This window comes from Ailuropoda melanoleuca, chromosome 10, assembly GCF_002007445.2.
Source record: "Ailuropoda melanoleuca isolate Jingjing chromosome 10, ASM200744v2, whole genome shotgun sequence".
Taxonomy (NCBI): domain Eukaryota; kingdom Metazoa; phylum Chordata; class Mammalia; order Carnivora; family Ursidae; genus Ailuropoda; species Ailuropoda melanoleuca.
In genome coordinates, this window is record NC_048227.1 from 1,580,661 (window position 1) to 1,602,127 (window position 21,467).

Genomic DNA, 21,467 nt, shown 5'->3' on the forward strand with positions numbered 1-21,467 from the left:
AGGGCGCACTCCTTCAGGACCTGGCAGCGGCTTCCCCAGAGGCTGCCATGGAAAGTGGGGTGCAGCACAGCTCGCCTGCGCAGTCGGGCCCAGGGTGTTATGCAGATTGGCAGCCGGCCTGGGAAAGGCAGCAAAAAACCATGTCTTGAGCAGAAACCGCAAGGTCACTTCAAGGTTGTTCGAGAAACACGTCCATGGCATTCATAGTCGAGATTAGTTTCGTTAAATGTTAGTTGGTGGGATTGGTCCCCTCTTTGGTGGAAACGCTCCAAGGCCAAGTCTCGTGGCTCTGAGGCTCACTTGTAGACCAGGTGAGGCAATCTAAGAGCTCTGGGGTTGCCATGGCAACGGTGAGGGCATGGCCATAAAGGCTGGGCCATGGTCTGGAGCCTGACCCCCTGTGCCCAGCATGCAGCTGGCTTGTGTCCACCAGGGCCTGGGCCACCCAGCTGCTTGGGGCCTCCCGAACCACGTGTATAGTCCCATGTGTGCGGTCCCACGTGTGCAGACAGTTAAGGACCGGCTGGGCTCCTGGGGCCTGCTGATGTCACCGAGGCAGGGCAGGCGGGGGAGGGGGGGCCACTGCATAGACAGGTCGCCTTACCTTGGCTGCCAGGAGAGCAGGGAGTGCGTCATGCCTGCCGGTCCCGCTGCCGGCCCCGCCGCCGGCCCTTCTCCAGCCCAGGGCAGCCCGGCCATGAGAGAGATGGAGCCCAAGGATCAGCAGCTTGTGGTGAGCACCATCACTCGTGTTCCCAGAGGGCCCTACGGCTGCGTGTCCCTGAGGCTGCCTCCTCCTGACCCACCGCCCCTGCTCCCTGCTTGGCACAGGTCAGGTCTCGGGGCTGCTGGCCCTTGTCCAGGACCCTGCCTCTGCTCTCCTGTCTCTACCTCTCCCCACCCCCCGCCCCACCCTGTGATCTCCCCAACAAGCTCCCGGCCCTGCAAGGGCTGGCCAGACCTGTCTGCGGGGGGACTTGGAACTTCAGCCCACTTGGTGGTGGATGAGCTGAGCCCTGGGCCTTGCCCCACACCCGTCGGCTGGTTACAGAGACCCTGTCATGAAGCAGGGGGCCCCGGTGCACTGGGAGCATGGGGAGCAGCCTCAGTGGGGCCCCTGGAAGGCAGCTGCCACAGTGTCCTGCCCACAGGTGGCACTTCGGATCCGCCCGCTCAGTGACTCAGAACTGGAGGAAGGGGCCGCCGTCATCGCCCATAAAATGGGGGACCAGGTGAGGCCGCGGGGGCACAGGGCACATGTCCACGGGGTTGCGACAGTCACCTTCTGCCCGTGCTTCACTGACCTGCTCCCTCCCTCATGGACTGAGTGCTTGCAGTGGCTCAGAGCTGTTTCAGACACAGGCTGGAGCCAAGAGAGACCCAGGACCCATCCCCACCCGTTCCCTTCCTAGTCTGCCGAAGGTTAGGGAGTTCACTGTCACGGAGGACCAAGCAGGGCAAAGGGGGTCACTCTCTAAGAGCTGGGGCAGTGCCCAGAGGAGGTGGGAAGGGGAGATCTAGGCAGAGGGGGAGTCAGCCTGCAAGGAAGGGGCGGGCCTGACTGTTCAGAGGACTCGGGGTAGGAGGGGCAGGGCCGGCCAGGCCTGCTGGGACCGGCTCCTTGGAAACGCTCAGACGCTCGCTGAGTTGTCAGTGTGGGTTACGGGAGTCACGTAGAATAAATGCCAAATGTGGGACAAGATAGATGTTGTCAGACGAATTGGATTTTTCCATTTGTCGTTAGAAAGGCAGCTCTAACGAGGGATGGGATCGAATGTAGTGCCTAGGAGAAGGCTTGCACTAGAGAGGTGAAGGACCAGCATGCTGGGGGAGCCCTGGCTGCTGCTCCCCACCAGGTGGGGGTCCCCAGTGCTGACTGGGCAGGTTGGAAGCTCCCGAGGATGCTGTGGGGAGAGGAAAGGGACAGAGTGTCTCGGCTGTGCAGACACCTCAGGGTGCACTGGGCCGAGGCCGCAGTGAATTCGTGCTGACTTCATGGATCAGTAAGCGGCTCACGGTGACAGTGGTTACATTGGGGGGACAGTTGTGCGGGAAAGAATTTGGCTCAGGTGTGAAGAGTGTACGTGTTCTCACTCTGGAAGCAGCGGTGATCCCGCTGAGTTCATGCTGTGAGTGCCTTGGGGCTCAGACATGCGGCAGGAGACCCAGGCCGGGCCATGTCACGTGGGCACCAGTGGCCGGCCCGAAGCAGGGACTGCCGTGTGTGCAGACAGAGGAGGAAGGGAGTGCCTTTCCCCATAACTATGAAGGCAGGATAACAATTTGCTGGAATGGACGGTGGTCCTCAGGACAGCGTCAGTAGTCCCCAGAGCTTGGTGCTGGCCCATCTGGGGCCTGATGGACGTCCTCCCAGGGAGCACCCCCGCTGTCCCCGGTGCCTCCCGTCCTCCCTGGTATTGAAGGCCAGAAGGCCCCTTCTTCGTCCTGCTGGCCTCACAGCTGGGAGGTGGCTCCGTAGGCATGAGGGCTGCCCAGGGCTTCCCACAGTTCACGGTGAGAATCTCTCCCACTCCCTGGCTTTGGGGGTCTGGTGACTTTAGGAAAACAGGACACTTCTGGATGGTGGGAAGGAAGTGGCCTTTGTGAGTTGCAACTTCACGATTCCTGGGCCATGGTCCTTGCGAAGCCTTGGACATCGTGACCTGGTTGGTCTGCTCGGCAGAGGTGGGGACGGCCTGTCCCCAGGCCCCCCAGGCCCTCGCCGCCCTCTCTTCCCCCACATCCCGCCTGCTCTGCCCGTCCTTCCATTGCAGAGTCCTTCCAGAGCCCACCTGGGGCCTGGCTCCAAGGCGGCCTTGTTCTGCGCTGTAGGAAACACAGCCGGGTTTTTAAAAACTGGAATGGAGTCCTATAACGCTCGGTTCACCGTTTTACACGGAGCACGTCTGTGGCCGTTAGGACGTGTGGCATGGTGCAGACATCACCTCTGTCTGGTTCGAAGTGTTTCCATCTCCCCAGAGGAGCCCCTGCCCCCTCGGAGCAGCCCCATCTCCCCGTCCCCCACTGGTCGGCTTACCCACCAAAGTCCTGCGGGGCGTGGCCTGCCCCTCCCCAGCCTGGGGGTTTTGAGGCTCATTCATGTTCACAGTGCCGTTTAACACTGTATTTCGATGTGACTTCAGACTAACCAGAGGCGGTGAGACCCGCTAAGAGCTCCTGTGTAATTTGCAGCCACGTTTCCCACGCGGGGGCACCTGGCTGTGTCTGCTCCCTCTTCCTCTCCCTGTGTGTCCACACTCCTCTTCGCTGGGCTGCTTGAGACATTGTGCCCCTCTGCGTCCAGAGATGTCTGTGTGTGTTCCTTAGAAACAGAGATATTCTGTGACCCCAGGACAGCCCCCAAAGTCAAGAAGTTAATATTGATATTACCCACTCTGAACATGTGTTCACGGTCAACTGATTTCTCTCAATAATGTTACTTATAGCAAAGGAAAAAAAATTCTTTTTTTTTTTAAGATTTTATTTATTTATTAATTTGATAGAGCGAGAGAGAGCACAAGCAGGGGGAGCAGCAGGCAGAGGGAGAGGGAGACGCAGGCTCCCCGCTGAGCAGGGAGCCCCGTGTAGGGCTCAATCCCAGGACCCTGGGATCATGACCGGAGCCGAAGGCAGACACTCATCCGAGTGAGCCACCCAGGCGCCCGAAAAAAATACTCTTTTCGGGTGCAAGAGCCATTGCAGCTGATACTTCTTGGACACTGAGCATGTGATCACTTGTACCCCTTATGGCCGTGCGTTCTGCTTCCATGTCCGTCTTACAGATAGGAAAACAGAGCCCCGGTTGGTGGGGAAACTTGCCCAAGGCCTCCCCGGTGGTGGGAGCCTGTTCTGAACCCAGCCGGTCCCTCGACATTCTGGCCTGGTGTAAAGGGCGCTCATCCAGCGGGAACTGGGTGCACAGGGGCTGCCCCCCCGGGTCCCTTTTCTGAGATCCTCTCCACGGCTGGATGGAGAAGAGCATGCGGTTTGAAAATGGTTAGCTTATGTCATGGAAAACGTGCTGGCCTGAAGCCGGGGCAGGCCCCCGGGGGCTCCCGGCCCCACCTGACTCCCCAGGAACCTCTGGGCAGCCCTTGCCTCCTGAGACCTCTGTTTCCAAAGCTGTGGACCAAGGGAGGGGGTGGCCAGGTGGCTGGGCAGGGGGTGGCGACACGGAGCGGCCAGGCTCTTGGTGCCCAGTTGTGCCCCCAGGACCCCCCTGGCGCCCATGCCCCTCACCAGCCAGGAGCTCCTCCCGGAGTAAACAGAGCTGATTGGTCTCTAATTGCCCTGCCCCCCCCATCTCCAGAGGCCCTCCTATACTTTGTTTCATAATTACATATTTGTGTGAGATGGGAGAGGCCCCGGGGAGGGGGCCACCGTGCGCTGGCTTGGAGAAGCAGAGAGGGGCCTGCAGAGCTTGGGGGTAGACAGGTGGGGCATGGACGCACACTCAGGTGGCACGGGGAGGTGGGCATGGAGCCCAGCAGCTCCTGCTATTCCTTCTTCCTTCAGTTCATCAAAGGGCCCCGTCCCTGTTGAGTGGGTGCTGGGGGCAGAGCTCAGCAGGCCTGAGGAGTCCAGGAGTGTGGACGGGAAGGGGAGAGGAGGCCCAGGGATGGAGGATCCCCTGCCTGGCTGAGCACAGAGGCCTGCAGCCCTCCTGGGATGCAAACCAAGCCCCCGGGGCGTCCTCGAGCAAGGGCCAGGCCTGGGGTCCTTCGGGGTGCATGGAGCCCACCCTGATTCTGTGAGCATCCCCTCCTCTGACGCCTCCCTCTCGCTCCCCCTAGATGGTGGTGCTCATGGACCCTGGAGAGGACCCTGAGGACACGATGCGTGCACACCGGTCGCGGGAGAAGACCTTCATCTTTGACACTGTTTTCGACCAGCATGCATCCCAGGTACCCCGTGCCCCACCGCTCCCTGCGTCCTACCACAAGGTCTCACCAGACCCTGGCCCCCTACTTGGTGGCCAGGTGGTCCCGTCCATGACTTGTTGCAGGAGTCTCCCTGCTGAACAAGGAGGCTGGCACTTGGGTCGTCCCAGGGGCAGGTAGCAGGAGGCCCAATTCACAGGGCCCCGGGGTTCACACACGTTCTCGTTCGTCCATCCCGACAACAAGGCAGGGTCCCCTCTGCCATGTGGCTGGAGCTCGCTCCCCACCCACAGGGGCCCCCATCCAGCCAGGGAGGTGGGTGCTGAGTGAGCACTGTCATGGGGACCAGTCAGGTGCAGTGGTGAGCTGGGACCCGGAGGAGGGGCGAGCCAGCCGGGACAGCAACAGGGGACGGTCCAGGTGCAGGCTTTAGCTGGCCCCTTCCACAGACTGAGGGCAGGAGTTCGGGCCCAGTGCCAGGTCTCACTCACTAGTACGCTTAACCAAGGACAGAAGGCTGTCCAGAACGTCACGAGACCCTCGCCCCAAGCCACAGAGGGGAGCTTGGGGAGCCTGGCAGAGCAGGATTTGAACCTGGGCTTCTGGAGGTGGGATGTCACACCGTCAGGGTGATGATGTCTGGGGGATGTTTGGCCCCGAGACCAACCCAGCCCTGCCCTCCCTGCCCCTGCAGCTGCTGCCCGCTGGGCCCCAGCACGGCTTGTCTCAGACACATCAGCTGCCCAGGGGGCACTGGGAATGTCCCCTCATTCGGGATACAGCCGTAGTTCTGAAGAGGCCCCCAGGTTTGCTCTGCGTGGCCGACCCGGCTGCTGTCTGGGCGGACATGCGGCTTTTACTCCCGAGATCTTCATGGGGCTGGAGATAGGAGGGAGCTGGTCATCAGCATCTGCCTGCCAAGCGCTGTCCTTGCATGCGTGGTCTTGCCAGCCTGTCAGCACGCCTCTGAAACATGCTGTGACGTCCCCATTACACAGACGGACAAACCTCAGGCTTGTAGCCTGAGGTCACACAGCTGGAGTTGCAGGCCAGGTCTCAGCCCCTGACGGTGTAAGTGCAGAGCTGAGGAAAGCAGCCCCCATGCTCACACGCTGCCTCCAGCCTCTGTGAGCCGTGTCACAAGCCAGGGCTCCTGGGACAGTTCAGTGATGTGGACAGCAGGGGCCAAATGGGCACCCAGGAAGGGCAGCGGAGGTGGGACTGTTGTTTCTGTCAGGTCCAGCCACACTCACACACCTGGAGGTGTCCTTTCTTGACTACACCTGTGGGCACAGGGCTCACTACCACACCTGTTGCTAGGCATTGCTGCCTTACATGGGATTCTGCTGACCTGAGATGCTCGGGCCTTGGTCCTGGTTTTGTCCCATGAGCAGGAGTCCTAACGCTCTTCCCAGACTTGCAAGTCCTTTGCTGCCTTCCAGTCCCAGGCACTATGTCTGACTTCCCTCGGCTCTTGACAAGCCCTGGAGAGGCCCCGTCTGCGTCCAGCACCAGACTCACATCAGGCCTCGTGGCAGGAGCTGTCGCGCATGCTCTTGTGTTATTCTCCTGGCGGCTGCTCTGGGGGCCCGGCTCCGTCTCACCCCGCAGGGCGGCACAGTGGCAGGTCTAGTCTGGCCTCCTCCTGAAGGTCCCTGGCCACGTGCAGACATCACACGCATGTCCTCTCCAACAGTCAGTGCCCGACTCGGGCTGGGCCACGCGTCCCACTGTCTGTCCTTCCGTCCGTCCACAGGAAGACGTGTATCGTGCCACCACCCAGCACCTAGTGGAAGGTGTTGTTTCTGGATACAATGCGACGGTGTTTGCCTACGGCCCCTCAGGTACCGCCGAGGGCAGGGTCCCAGGAGGGGGCGGGGCTGGTGGCAGCGGGGCTCTCCCTCCCGGCACAAAGCACCTACCATGCGCCAGCGCTGTGCTGGTCTCCCTGTGCCCATTGGCTCCTTCCATTCTCGTGGCGGCCCCCACGGGCAGGTAGAGCCACCCCCTTGCCACACGCAGGAAAGCGGAGCCTCAGAGAGCTCACACGGCTGTTGAGGGTGCATGTGGGATCCAACCGCGCCTGCACCTTGCTGCCTGCGAGAACCCACTTCCCCGCGACTAGCAGTTGGGCTCCACAAAGGTCCACAAAGCTGAGCCACCTCGTGTCCTAAAAACGAGGATCACAGAGGGTCAGGGCAGATGGGGAAACGGAGGCCTGGGAAGTGCCTGGCCCGGAGTCACAGCCTGTGGATGTCTTTCATTCATTCAGTAGACGTTGGCGTGCACCTACTGTGTGCCGGGGTTTGGCAGAGAGGGGCCCTCTGGTCTTTGGGGAGCAGAGGCGGGGGGAGCGGTGTCCTTGTCGACAGGCACGAGTTGAGTCCAGAGACTGTAGGAACGGCTCCCACACCTTCCAGAGAACTGGGGGAGGAGCCTGTGCCCGGTGGTCGCCCCCCATCATTCGGCCTGCGACTGCACTTCGGTCCCTGTGACACCGCACCCGCGGTCTCTTCCACAGGGGAGCCACCAGACTCTTGCAGGCTTCCCCGCTGGTTTCCAATATGGAAAACGAGCATGTCTGAGTGTTCAGGGCCCTTCGCCCAAGCTGGCAGACTGTGAACTGTCTCCTGGTGGCGCGTGTCCAGGCGCGGTCCGAGCCGCCTCATGAGTCCTCGCCTTGGCGGCTGTCCCGCCCGCCCGCAGGTGCAGGGAAGACCTACACCATGCTGGGCATGGATGCGGAGCCCGGCATCTACCTGCAGACCCTCACCGACCTCTTCCGGGCCATCGAGGAGACCCGCAGCCACACAGACTGCAGCGTGTCCATGTCCTACCTGGAGGTGAGCCTGCCCGCCGGGCTCCTGGGAGACCGCAGCCCTCAGGGCGTTGGGGGTTCCTCTGGACTCCTACGACCTGCGCTGCTTTTGCCGCAGAGCTACCACGTTTCCCGCTGTGCCTCTCCTCCCAGATTTATAACGAGGTGATCCGGGACCTCCTGAACCCATCCTCAGGGTTCCTGGACCTGAGGGAGGATTCTCGGGGCAGCATCCAGATCGCAGGCATCACGGAGGTCTCCACCTCGAACGCCCAGGAGGTGAGGGTCACGGGGGCCCATGGGGGGACGGGGGCCTCGGCTTCCGTGGCCATGCTCACCAGAGCTTGCAGAGCGGAGCTGGACACGCAGCCCCATGTTGTTTCCCGGCTAATGGAGTGGCGAACGGTGCGCTCCCGGTAGACATCGCTGATAGACCACCGTTTTTCCCTCCACGCCCAGACGCGGGCTAGGACCCCCTTCCCACACGGCGCCCCAGGCAGCCCCAGCCCGTCTGAAATCCCGCACACAGCAGGTGCCCCGCTGAGGCTCGCTGGCACACGATCGGGTTCCAGCCCCGCCCCCCGCCAACCCCGGCGAGCCCATTCGCCTGCGGGGTTCTGTGGTGGAAGGTTCTGGGACTGGCCCTGGCTCTGTGGGGAAGACGTGGTAATCCAGTGGCCGGGTCTGCCTGGGGTAGAGGAGGGGGAGGGCGGCACAAGTGTCCATCCTCTGCCATTCCGGCTGGACTGGTCAGCTCCGTCCGTCTGTCCCTCTGTGTGCAAACCAGAAGTTGCTTCCACCGGACGAGGTTCTGTTGTGAAGAGCTGCCCGAGAGGCCTCGGGGACCGGCCCTCCTCTCCGGCCTGCCTGGTTCTGGAGGGAGTGTGTGGCCTCCCGGGGGCCCCTGGCCACCCACCGCCTCCCCCTGTGTCCTCAGATCACGCAGCTCCTCACCAGAGGCAACCGGCAGCGCACGCAGGAGCCCACGGCCGCCAACAAGACGTCCTCCCGCTCCCATGCCGTGCTGCAGGTCACCGTGCGCCAGCGCAGCCGCGGTGCGGACGTGCTGGAGGAAGTGCGCGTCGGGAGGCTCTTCATGGTGGACCTGGCGGGCTCGGAGAGGGCGTCACAGGTTCTCTGCCGGCCCCACAGTTACTCCCCTTGCAGTCTGCGAGCGGGGCTGCCACTCCCCCGACCAACCGCGTCTGCAGCTCCTAGGGCAGCGCCGGGCCCACACAGGAGCCCGCTAGCGAACCAGTTACAGACAGAGTGAGGTCTCAAGTGCCGAGTGGCAAAGCCCACAGAGCCAGTATTTACAGATTTATAATTCCCGCGTGCCGGGCTCTCCTGACGGTGAACGGCGCCCAGACCCACCCTCAGAGAGCACTGAGCCTCTGGGGGGAAGACACACGTGTGAGCAGATAATTGTGGCTCAGGGAGGCCTGTGCTTGGAGATTCAGGGTCCTCACAGAGGCTGTGGGAGCCCAGAGGAGGGCAGGGTGGTGGTGTGCGGTCTCAGCCCTGAGCCTGAGACGGTCATTAGGAGTTTGGTGAGGTGCAAGGAAGGGCATGTCAGGTGGAGGGAACAGTGTGTGCAAAGCATGGCTGTTGGGAGGACGGCGCCCAGTGTACTCCAGCCTGACATGGCTGTAGGCCCTGACAGTCCTTCCGAGGGTCCCACCTACCTGCCCCCGAGCTCTTGGCTCACCTGTCCTTGGAGGCACCTGTCGCTGAGAGTGGGGGCTGGGCTTACCTTCTGCTGCCGCAATGGCCTGAGCTCTCCTTGAGGGCAGGACCCAGCCCAGGGCCGGGCACAGAGCAGGTGTGCACACAGAGGCAGTGTCCACACAGTAATGTTATCACCAAACGACCAGGCTCTTAGCAGGTGTGATCCACGTAATGCCTCCAGCACAGGATAAGGTCAGCAGCAGATGCGGGGCCGGGACCCAAGCAGTGTTGTGACTTGGCCGTGCATGGGTGTTCGGTGCTGGATCCAGGCTTTGCACCTGGGGCGTCTTGCCCAAATCATGCCATCTGCTGCTGTGATGACTGTCCCCTGGTTTGCACCAGGTGCTCTTTGTCTTTGGGGTTTGATCACTGAGTCGTCTCATCCGTTCGCTGCCCTGCCCTCAGTGTTCCGGTTGCTGAAGTGAGGGGGGCCGGGCCAGCAGCTGGGGGCAGACCAGTGTGAAATGCCGTGTATTCATAGGCAATTTGACACACAGTAGGGCCAGGAGACCAGGAGGTGACCACCATTGGAAAGATAGTCCCACTCACAGTTCCAAGACGAGGGGGCACAGGATGCCACGCGGGGCCATGCAGGGAAGTGCCAGGGCTGGTCAGGAGGCAGAGGGAGGCCACCCTGGGGGCGAGAGCCCTCCTGTGTTTTCCCCAGGAAGGAGTGGGCGAGGCCGGGGGAGCAGGCTCAGGACCGGCTAGTTTGGGTATTCCAGTGGCTCTGGGGTATAATGGCTGTTTGTCTAGTCCCTGGCCCTGGGGGGTTAGGGCAGGGGGTGGGGGGACAGTGGCCTGGAGGGAGGTGGCAGAGGTGTGGGCTCAGGGCTGGTCGTCTGTATTTGAAAGGGTGGTTTCGTATCTCCAGGAATTGGCTAACACTGGGAGGGGCAGGCCCTCCAGGGTCAGCAAGGACTCCAGCTGTCAAAGCATCAGAGCACAGAGAATAAAGGACATGGCTGACCCACAGACAGGTGTGGGTGCAGACAGGTTCACGCAGGGGGACCCCGTGTGACGGAGGTCCGAGACTCTGGCATGTTCTAGCTGGGCCTGGCTGCGTCCTCGGAACAGGATGGAGAGGGTTGTAGGGAGGGGATCCAGGATCTGGGTCCTTGCTCTCTATCTGCTCTGACTTGCTGTGTGCTTTTGGGTAAGCCACTGCCCCTCTCTGGGCCTCGGTTTTGGTAACTGTATTGAAGTGGCCTACGTGGGCTACTTCTGCAATCTGCTTGGCTCTCACAAGCTGTCATTTCTTCAGTCACTCGTAAAAGAGTTCCAGGTCACAAGGTCTCTGAGAAAGCCCCGAACTCTGTGACACAGACACGTGACAGGAGCGGCTTCCTTGGCTCTGGCCACACCAGCAGCTGCGGTCCTGCCCTGCACCGGCTCCCACGTAATGAAAGTAGTAGCTGACATTTACCGCTTGGCTCTGTGGGTCTAGGCCTGAGCTGGCCTGTTGCACATGTTGTGCACTGAATCCTTACTGTAACCCCGTGAAGTTGGGAGATTGCCCCTTTTGGCAAAGAGGAAGCTGGGACACACTGGGAGATCTGTCAGAGATTCTCAAACCATGCTCCAGTTAGCTCCAAAGCCTGTGCCCTGAAAGAGATTTTTTTTTTTTTCTGATTTCAAATGAATTAAAAACACTGTGCAGAAAATGTGGCCCATATGGAAAGGGGAAGAAAGTTAGAGTCCCTGCCGTGCTAGCAGTCCGAGGTTTTCATCGGGGGGCATTTGGCTTCTTCATGCGGCCCCTGCTGCAGGCTGGGCTCTGGGACATTTGGCCGCCATGGAGCCTGGGATCCAGTGGGGAGTGGGTGGAAAGATGCGGAACACGGCAGAAAGCAAGGCAGCTCCTGGAGAGTCAAGTGGGGGAGGAAATAGGATGGGGGCTGGCTGCCGCGGTCCCTGCTTCCAAGGGGGGGGGTACCCCCTCAGGAGGGGACACTGAGCCACAGCCGAAGGACGGAAAGTTTTGGCATGGGGGGGCTGCCTAGACGAAACCCACACGCCCATCTGTGTCTCGTAAAAGTGGTGCACGGACAGCCCCCTACCCCTTTCTAGTCTCACTTAACGAGGTGCTTGTTGTCACCATCAGTACACAGCTCTGCCTCGTCCCCTCCCGTGGCTGCATCGTGCTCCCCCCGGAGTCCTGTCACCTTGGGGCCCCAGTCAGTGCGGTGCATGCGGTCTGAGCTGCTCAGGCCCCGGTGGGATGGATCAGTGCACCGCCCAGACCTCTCCTCTCCTGCCCAGACCCAGAACCGCGGCAAGAGGATGAAGGAGGGCGCCCACATCAACCGCTCCCTGCTGGCTCTGGGCAACTGCATCAACGCGCTCAGCGAGAAAGGCGGCAGCCGGGCGCAGTACGTGAACTTCCGGGACAGCAAGCTCACGCGCCTGCTGAAGGTACAGCTGTGGGCCCGGTGGCTGCCCGCCTCGTGTGGGAGGCCCAGACCTGGGTCTCAGGGCTCCTCCAACACCCCCTGAAGGCACGAGAACCCCGTAGAAACCATGACTGGTCACTGCCTGACTCCTGCTCCATCTGTCTGAGTAGGGGGCCAGCCTGGGCTTGCATACCCCCAGCCACAGGGAGCTCACTACCTTACTGAGGCTGCCTGTCCCATCTTGGACTGCCTGACAGTAAGACATTGTCCTTTATTCTGAGCTGGACACTGTCCTCTCTAGGGTGTAGGTGGACAGACAGGCAAAGTGATATGTAAACGTCCCTGTAGATTCAGCTTCTCAATCTACTTTGTTCTCAGAGCAGAAGTCCGATGGGAAGGGCCTGGAACAGATCTCACTCGTCCTAGCATCCCCTCCCCGAGCACCAAACCCTTGGTCTTGACATCACCTGCCTGTGTCAGGGTTTGGAGCAGGAACCGCAGAGGGCTGCCCCAGAGGGGCCTGGGACGGGAGGTGGGGGCCCCGTTCCCCTCACCCCCACCCTGGACCTTCCGCTGAGCAGGACGCCCTGGGAGGGAACAGCTGCACGGTGATGATCGCGCACATCAGCCCGGCCAGCACGTCCTTCGAGGAGTCTCGGACCACCCTGCTGTACGCCGACAGGGCCAAGAACATCAAGACGCGGGTGAGGACCCCACGTGCTGAGTCTCACCTAGTGCTCCCCCTGCAGCCTCTAGGGGAGGGTCCCTTCCACCCCCGGGCTCCTGGCCATGCTGGGCGTGCGGTGCCGGACTTCTCTGTCCCTCCCTTCTCTTCTCTGATGAGGAGGACACTGGCCTTGGGTTTCGGGCCCCTCAAATCCAGGAGAGTCTCACCTCAAGATCCCTCCTTACATCTGCAAAGACCCTTTCTCCAAATGAGGCCCTAGTCACAGGGTTTGGGGTGTTTCCGGCATGGACTTAACCATCCTCCAGGCACACGGGGAGCTCTAGATGTCTTGATTTAATTCTTTACCACCCTCTCCCTGGGAGGTGGGGCCTGTTGTCATCCCGTCCTGCAGCCGCGGCTGTCCGAGCAGAGCTGGCGCTGGAGTGTAGAGTGCCTGGCTCCGGAGGCCGCACTGCTGTGCTCGGTGCAGGGGACACACGTTGGAAGGCTGGACGTGCATTCAGGGATGCATGTCTTGTGGCTGGCGAGTGGAGGTGTGATCCTCGCCAACAAACCTGGGACAAGCCCTTCCCACCACGCGGCTCTGAGCTCGGCACCAGGACAGCCTCTGCCCTCAGCCAAACTTTGAGCTTCGCTGGGGGGCGAGGCAGAGGGCAAACACGACCCCCCACAGATCAGTGTGTCACTTCCAACTGTGGTCAGTGCTCTAAACGGGAGCCATGGGGTGCTGCAAGGGAGAGTGGCCGAGAAGATGGAGTTGAGAGGCTCGGTCGAGGACACCGGCCCCGAGTGAGAGAGCGCGGGGTGTGCCGACGCAGGGCGGTCAAGTGCCCCTGTTCAGCCTGAGACCAGCACTTCCACCCTCCAGACCCACCAGAGAGAGACTCGTACCTGGGAGCTCCAGGAGGCGCGTCACTCAAAAGCCCCAAAGTGCCTGTCGAAGGGGGTGGGGCGTGCAGACCGGTGCGTCCCTCCCGTGGGCCACTCTGCAGCTTCGGAGAGAATGGGGCAGACCCGTCTGTGCAGGCGGACGGCCTTCCGGCCACAGCTGCGTGAGGAGCGCATGCGAGAGAGGAATAGCTCTGGGGGCGCCGGGCATCTCAGTAGGTCGTGAGTTGGAGCCCCACGTCGGGCTGCAGCCTACTTAAAAAAAAAAAGAAAATAATAGCCCTGGTCTGATATAATTTACATAAGAAAACCAAAGACAAGCCTATACCAAGAAACTCCTGTATGTGTCTCTGCAGATATGTATGTATGCACAAAAGTGCACGGAGGACGGCCCAGAGGGCACAGATCAAAGTGATCGCAGTGCTTACCCGCAGGCAGGGGTTATAAAAAAAACTCCTGACAGATCATTTGAAATTTCTTGACTGTGGCAAAATATGCTTGACATAAAATTTGCCGTCTTCACCGTTTCTAAGCATCCAGTTCAGGGGCACCGAGCACATCCACGCAGCTGCGTGGCCGTCGCCCCGTCCGGCTCCAGAACCTTCCATCCCCCACACGGAGACCCTGTCCCCGTGACGCACGTACCCCCACCTGCTCCCTCGGCCCCAGCCCCGCCATCTACTCTCTGTGTCTGTGAGTCTGACGACTCTGGGACCTCATGTGAGTGGGGTCCCCGTGCATGTCCTTCTGTCTGTCTGGTGTCCCTCCGCCTCCCGTCCTCGGGGCTCATCCCCGTGGGGGCAGGGGTCTGGTTCTCTCTGTCTTTAAGGCTGAGTTGTATCGATCTGAATTTTCCTGACAAAATGTGCCGGCGTCCTCGTAGCTTGAACACATCGCACGGCGGGCAGTTCCCACGAGCTCTGACCTTGGCCGTGGGTCCCGCCCACCAGGTGAAGCGCAATCTGCTGAACGTGTCCTACCGCATCGCGCAGTACACGGACGTCATCTCCTACCTGCGCAGGGAGATCGAGCGCCTCAAGTCCAAAATTGAGACGCAGGAGGAGAAGAGAGGAGAACCCGGCGTCCGGGATGCACAAGGTAGAGCTGAGCTCCTGGGGCCTCTGGGGTTTTGCCGCCCCTGCTGGGGTCATGTGGTTGCGGCTGTGGCCCTGGGCTTCAGTCCCAGCCCACCATGCGCTGCCTTCCATTTCCTGGCCTGCCGCAAGGGGGGGAGCAGCTGTCTTCCCTGCCTCCTCCTGAGCTCCTCCTTTCTGCCTTTCCTCTCTTTCCCACCCTCCCACTTTTTTGTTTTTTCCTTCCTCCCAGATCAGTTTTTATTTAAAAATACAGTCTTCTGTTCCAGAATACTTTTAGATTTATGAAAGAGGCTGCAGACGTAGTACAGAGAGTTTTCCACTTCCCCCAATGCCAGCACCTAAATTTGTATTTGTTTACCGAGGCAAAGCTCATGCAACTTAAAATTCATGTGCACAGTTCAGTGGCATTCGTGGCTCGTCCACAGTGCTGTGCGGCCACCACCTCCATCTGGTCCCAGAGCATTCCCGCCTCCCCAGAGCAGACCCCGTGCCCATCACGCAGTTTCCTCCATTCCCCCCTTCTCTCCAAACCAGGCTTAGGTAGGCCTCCCTTAGGGGTGAGCATATCATACCTTTTCCAAAAATTATAGAACAATTCAGTAAGTTTAAAAGGTCTCCTTAAAAACGCCAGTAAGAAAGTCGTATATATACATGCATACGTACCTACATACACACGTGTTCTTTTGGCTGATTAAGATAAGCTTTGACATAATAAATTAAGGACTTCTGAAAATCAATAAGAAAGAACCAACGGTCCAGAGCTGAGTGAGGAGATGAATAGGGGATTCAGAGAATTCCTAGTGGCCAATGAACATAGGGAAAGGTTCTTAATTGCATCAGGAAACAGACACACATAGAAGCAATTTTTGCTTACTGCATTGGCCAAAGCTACAATGTCAGGTAATAGTATACGGATGTAGGTGGCAGCGTAAAACTCTTCCCACACGTGTGAATTACCCTGTGTCTTTGGGAGGCCGGCTTAGCAGCGTCTGCTCAAACTCACAGTGTGTGCGTTCCGTGCCGCAGAATGCTCACTCCGGATTCGCCAGGAGGCAGGCGCCCTCTTGTGCCCAGGAGGCTGTGGGACAGTACTGTGCCCCCTGAGGGGGTCCGGACAAGCAAACTGGTGTGTGTCCTCCACCCCCTCGGCGGGTCAGGGAGGGCAGGGCAGGCCCGTCTGTGCTGCCCGACCCCACACAGGCATGTTGCTCACATTTTTTGTTGCGGGAATTTCCAACACTGGCAGAGGAGAAAGGCCGGAATGGCAGACCCCAGCCAGAGCTGCCACTTCTCACCAGGATCACTCGCTCTGTCCTCCCACGCGGCCCCCATCCCATCATCTCAAAGCAAATTCCAGACATGGTATCATTGTATTCAGAAATATGTCAGGATGTCCTCCCTAAGAAACAAAGACTTCACCAACACATAATGACCATGCCTTTGCAACCTGAGAAGACGTTTCCACATTTGTTGGTATTGTCAGACGGTTGGCGGGCAAGCCCATCAGTGTCATCGGGCTGCACCTTGAATGTGGTTTCTTCTATTCTGTGGGCATCCCGTCTTCCTTTTTGTGGCTTTCCTTTTGGTTCTTGCTGAAGAAACTGGGTCATTTGTCCCGGGGATTTGCTGACCGCTCTGTACTCTGAGTTCCTATAAATCGGTAGTTATATCTGTAACGCTGGGAAGAGCGGGCATTCCCTGAGGTCACTGCTGTCATTTTGACCTGAGCCTGTCTGGACTGTGTTCTGTGCAGCGCCGTGGACACCGGCGTGTCCAGAGAGGGACACGTGGTTTGTGTGCATGTGTGCGTGGGGCAGGGGGTGGACTCTTAATGTAAGTGACACCAGCCTATGGCTGTTGGTCTGTTCCTTGTTTTCCTTACCCAGTGGTGTGTCCTGGGGGCCGTCCACCTGCTTGGTGGATCTGCCCCACTCTCTCTAACAGCCGTGGAGCGTATCTCATCCCCTTTGATGGGCACTTCGGGGCTTTCTAGCTATTCAGCCTTCTTGGGCACATGGGTGCCCGTTAGTCTTAGGTGAGTCAGAGGGTTCCGGGTTCTGTTAGAGCAAGAGCGTGAACGGAGTGTTCAAAGAAAAGAAGCTGTTGTTGATGGCAGACTGAGTCCCATGGGGCCAGTGGAGGGCTGGGAGGCAGGTAGGGGTGGAAGATGGGGTTGTTGTAGAGAATTTGCAAAGCTAGGTGGTGACCAGGACCCTTGGGCTTCTTTGGGGTCAAGGGTCAACAGGGACGCGTGCCTCAAGGGCCTTCACCCTGATAGCCTCTTAATTATTGGGACTGGTCCTAGGTGGTCTGTACTGGGGAGGCGGGCAACGTCGTGGTGAGCCCTGAGGGCCTGACCAGCGTCCCTTGGGCCCTGCTGTGACGTGACTGGGGCAGCTGTGGGACACTGGTGTGCACGCCTCTGCCAGGAGCATTATGAGCATTTCCAGGGTACCAAGGACTCCCCCAAAACCTTGTTTTGATGGCTACAGTGGTCCAGTCTCTGGACGCATTGCTCACTTTGCCATCTCAGATCCCTTGGCATTTAAGGAAAATGTGCCCCTTGACCACTGTCCTGCAGGCAGGGGAACAGAGTGGAGCTACCAGTGGGGCAGTTGGGGAATACCATCAATTAATCATGGACAGCTATTAGGTAGAACTCACATGGGAAACAAAAAGACAAAACTAGTTTGCTCTGTAGAGCTCATACTCTAGCAGGAAAGAGGTGTCAAATGTATCACAAAATGTTTATCAATTATTAATATGCAGAGGACTGTGAAGGAGAAGGCAGGATGTTATCAGAACAAGTGGCAGGTGGACCCAGATTGAGAATCTGGGAGGGTTTTCCTGAGGAAGTGAGGTCTGAGCTCAGATGGCTAGCCCGGCCACACCCCTCCTTGGATGCCTGAGACTCAAATCCAGGTAATCTGACCCCAAACCAGGCAAAGAGATCATGTAAATCATCCATCCAATTATCTACCCATCCATCCATTCATCCATCCATCCATCCATCCATCTCTCCATCTATCTACCCATCCATCCGTTATTCACCTCCCCATTCATCCATCCATCCGTCTGTTCACCTGTCCATCCATCCATCCATCACACGTCCATCCATCCATTGCACATCCATCCATCCATCCTTCACCCACCCATTCATCCATCATCTCCTCATCCACTATCCATTATCCATCATCCATCCATCCATCCATCCATCCATCCATCCACCCACCCATCCACCCATCCATCATTCACCTACCCATCCATCCATCCAACATTTATCCAACCATTATCCACCCATCCATCCAGACGTGTGTAGAGTGCCTCCTTGGTGCAGACCCTGGGTTAGTGGGCAAGCATGGAGTTCAGCCATGGCTCTCTTCCTGCCCCCAGTCATGATCCCCCCACCTGATGGAGAGGAGGATAGCCGCCTGCAGATGAACAAGATCCGGACACAGCTCATCGGGGCCTTCAAGGAGCAGTTGGAGATGCGGCACAGCCTGGTGGAGCTGGAGAACGCCAACATAGAGCTGCACGTTGACACGTCCCGCCACCTGCTGACCATTGCCGAGTGAGTGTGCCCACTTGCCATCCCTACGGGCAGGGAAGCCAGCCAGGACACGAGGGGCCACTGGTGGGAGCTCCTTTTGTGCTCTTGTCCAGCTTCTCTCTACTGCCTGCAGGTCCCCAATGGGGACTTCAGTGAAGGGCACCCTCTCTTCCCGGGCAGGACTCCTGACTCAATCCATTCCTGCTCTCCTGCCCCTGTAGCCAGGCTAGGCCCGGTGGGAGAAGGCTTCCGGGTCCCTGCGCTCTCTCTGTCCCAGGCTGGAGTCCGGAGCCAGCCCTGGCAGGTTAGGATCAACCCCACTTCACAGAAGAGGATGTTGAGGCTTAGAGGGGATGTGGGTTTGCGTACCCACCAGGCCAGGCCTCTTCTGCCGTTCCACACCTCCTCGCTATTTGTACCTACTGTGAATAGACTGACCACATACGGAGGGACGGATGGTGCAGTCTGTCATCTGGAGCGGGACACGTCGGCGGGGGAGGGGCGCTGTTTACAGTCACACCAGGAGCAGGTGTGTCTGGCCCTGCCGTGCACCAGCTGGGAGGCCTGGCGACCCTGCTTGTGGTAACTTACACTGACCGCTTTCTTCTCCCGTCCCCCCAACATTTCTCCTCCTGCTGCTGCTGCTGCTTCCTTTCTGCTTATTTTCTGAGGTATACAAACAGCGTGACATCTGCACTGGAGGAGTTCTTACACCAGGAAATGCCCTCCACCCCCAGCCCTGCCGCTTCTGTCCTCCCTTCCTGCTGTTCTCCCCCCACGGTGCCTGTGGTGCCCCTCTGAGCAGGGTCATCACGCGAATCGTCAGAGCGTTGGTGCACTATTGCCCTCTGAACCCTGTGGCCGGGCGAGCCAGGCTCAGCGGGGGTGCGTTTGTGTACAGGCGGCCAGAGGTCCCCGGGGCAGAGCCGGGGCTGGAGGCAGCGGAGCCCTGAGCTCAGTCGTCCGGCGATCCCGCGTGATGTTCAATGCCTCTATTTCCTTCCAGTGTTTGCTCATGCCTTTTTGTGTTTTACAAGTAGAGAAGAGATGAGGCAGCCGACTCGACTCTGCCAGGCCACGGGTAGACCAGCCTGGGCGTGGCTTGCACCCTGACCCCCGACCCTTCTGTTGCGGCTGCAGCTGGGAGCGGGAGAAGACCCACCAGCATGTGCACAGGGACAGGACGCCAGAGAGGGATGCAGAGCTGGCAGAGGCTGAGGCGGACGGGGACGAGGGCGAGTCTGCAGAGCCGCATGAGGTGGCTCTGGCCAGAGAGGAGGTCAACATGCTTTTGGCCGAGCAGCAGAAAACCTCGGCCCTCAAGGTGGGGGAGGGGGCTGCACGTGCACGGTCACAGCCGTGGTGTGACCGTAGCACACAGGGTCGGGCCTGCCACAACCGTCCTATAGATGGGCACCAGGCTCAGGGAGCTGAGATAAACTGTTCCACATCCCCGGGGGCAGGAGGAGCCGTGGTGGAACGGGACCTGGGCTGATGGCAGAGTCCGTGCCCTTCATGCTAGTGACGGCTGCAGGGGCCGGCAGGGGTCAGAGTGCAGGAGGGGCGGCAAGCGCTTCACGCTGGCCCATGTTTGCTGTCAGTCTTTTGCTCAGTCTTCCCCGAGTCAGGTCTGGGGCACAGGATGGAGGGACAAGGGACACGGCCAGAGGAAGTCAGTCTGGTTCCTCCCTGGAGAAAGGAGACTCTTACGCTCCTTGAGCTATTGATGTGGCAGCTCATTCTCTCGCAGTCCCGCTTCAGGAAGAGGGCAGAGCTGGCGTGGCTGGAGGGCCACGGCTCAAGGGCACGGCTGGAGGGCCACAGCGCGGCATTCACCATGGAGGCATCTGATGAGGCCGCGCTGCTGACAGCAGGCGACACCGTCACCTAAGAGCTCTATAGCCAAGCCAAGAACTCATACTGTCGCATCTCCCCGAGCGGTTTGGAGATTATGTGATCTCACTTCGAATGTCCTCCCACTTTTAAAATAAGAAAAATGCCTTTTGCTTAAACCAATAATGTGCATCAGCAGAGAGCATGACTTCAAGAGTCAAATATGGGTATCGAGGCAGTGTAGCCTGAAAATAGGAGTCCTTTAATTAGTGAGTTAATTAATCCGTGAATACAAAACAAATCGATGTTTTAAGCGTCCAGCTGTGTGCCAGGCCTGGGGACGTAAAGCTGAAAAAGGCTGTCTCTGTGACTCACACTGTCAGTGTGCTGGGCTCTTCCCACCATCGCAGACAGCGTGGTGTCGCAGTAACAGACGTGCGGGCAGGCTGCTGGGGGCTGGCGGAGCCGCTGTTGAATCAGCCAGGGGCAGGGAAGGAGCTCTGGTGGAGAGGAGGAGGACCGTGCTAGGGAGCTGAGCCAAATCCTCCCAAAGTTGCCTCTCCCGGTCTCAGTGGAAGAAATGAAAGCCTGGAGCACGTCGTTCTGGGATGCACTGGGGGTGTTATCCCACCTGTGCCTGGGACTAGGGTTCGGGGGGTGGGCTCTGGCTGCTGCATTGCTTCCCACCATGGACACAGCAGTGAGGAGTGTCCTGGGGTGTGTCCTAAAGCATTGTGTGTTCATAGACAATTTGAGGCACTGAAGGGCCAACAGACCAGGAGATGACCGCTGTCGAAAATACAGGCCTCCTCACAGTTCCAGGAGAATGGGGCATGGGGGTGCCACATGCCAGTGCCTGTCAGCAGGCAGAGGGAGGTTGCACTGTGGGCAAGAGCCATCTCATGGTTTCCTTGGGAGAGGGGCGAGGTGGGGCGAGCAGGCTTAGGACCGGCTAGTTTGAGTAACTCCAATCGGCTCTGGGCTTAGGGATTAGAGCAGGGGGACGGTGGTCCGGAGCTTGAGAGCCCCGTGCAGGAGGGGTCACTGTGTGGGCTCTGGGTTGGTTGGTCTGCACTCGAGACGTGTGCTCCTGGGTGAGTGGTTTGGGATCATCAGAAACGAGCTCGCCTTGGGACGGGCAGTCCCTCCAGGGTCAGCGAGGCCCCAGATGTGAGAACATCAGAACCAGAAAACAGAGGGCGTGGTTAGTGCAGGGTGATGGCCACATGTCCTCGGAACCCATAGGTCTCCCTACTCCGGAACGCGCCGGCGCGGGAGCTCGGGCCGCGCACCCGCCCTGACTGTCGGTCTCCCCAGGCTGGGCTGGAGCAGCGGCTGGCCAACGCCAAAAGGAAGGCGTCGCAGCTGGAGAAGCTGCTGCCCGCGCACGTCATGAGCGAGGACCAGCGGGAGGTGCTGCGGCTGCTGTGCCGGGTGCACGAGCTGGAGGTGGAGAACACGGAGCTACAGGCCGACAACCTGCGCCAGAGGCACCTGCTGTGTCAGAAGGACTTCGTGATCCAGCGCTTCCACCAGCACCGGCGGCTCTGCGAGCAGCTGGTCCAGGACCTGTGCCGGCTGATTCAGGGTGA

At 59.5% G+C, this 21,467-nt stretch overlaps 1 protein-coding gene across 1 annotated transcript in view; it reads left to right on the forward strand.

Annotated features, from left to right (window-relative positions):
- The first annotated feature begins 626 nt into the window (after positions 1-626).
- The window catches only part of LOC100479454 (kinesin-like protein KIF19), a 40,575-nt gene continuing 19,734 nt past the window's right edge, over positions 627-21,467 (forward strand). Inside the window, exons 1-14 of the mRNA XM_034669522.1 lie at positions 627-733; positions 1,152-1,232; positions 4,794-4,904; positions 6,637-6,724; positions 7,587-7,723; positions 7,852-7,977; positions 8,636-8,830; positions 11,689-11,841; positions 12,401-12,523; positions 14,346-14,493; positions 17,886-18,063; positions 19,183-19,366; positions 19,793-19,924; positions 21,193-21,463. Coding sequence (XP_034525413.1) covers positions 635-733; positions 1,152-1,232; positions 4,794-4,904; positions 6,637-6,724; positions 7,587-7,723; positions 7,852-7,977; positions 8,636-8,830; positions 11,689-11,841; positions 12,401-12,523; positions 14,346-14,493; positions 17,886-18,063; positions 19,183-19,366; positions 19,793-19,924; positions 21,193-21,463 — 2,026 coding nt within the window. The 5' untranslated portion in view covers positions 627-634. The remainder of the gene's footprint in view (positions 734-1,151; positions 1,233-4,793; positions 4,905-6,636; positions 6,725-7,586; positions 7,724-7,851; positions 7,978-8,635; positions 8,831-11,688; positions 11,842-12,400; positions 12,524-14,345; positions 14,494-17,885; positions 18,064-19,182; positions 19,367-19,792; positions 19,925-21,192; positions 21,464-21,467) is intronic.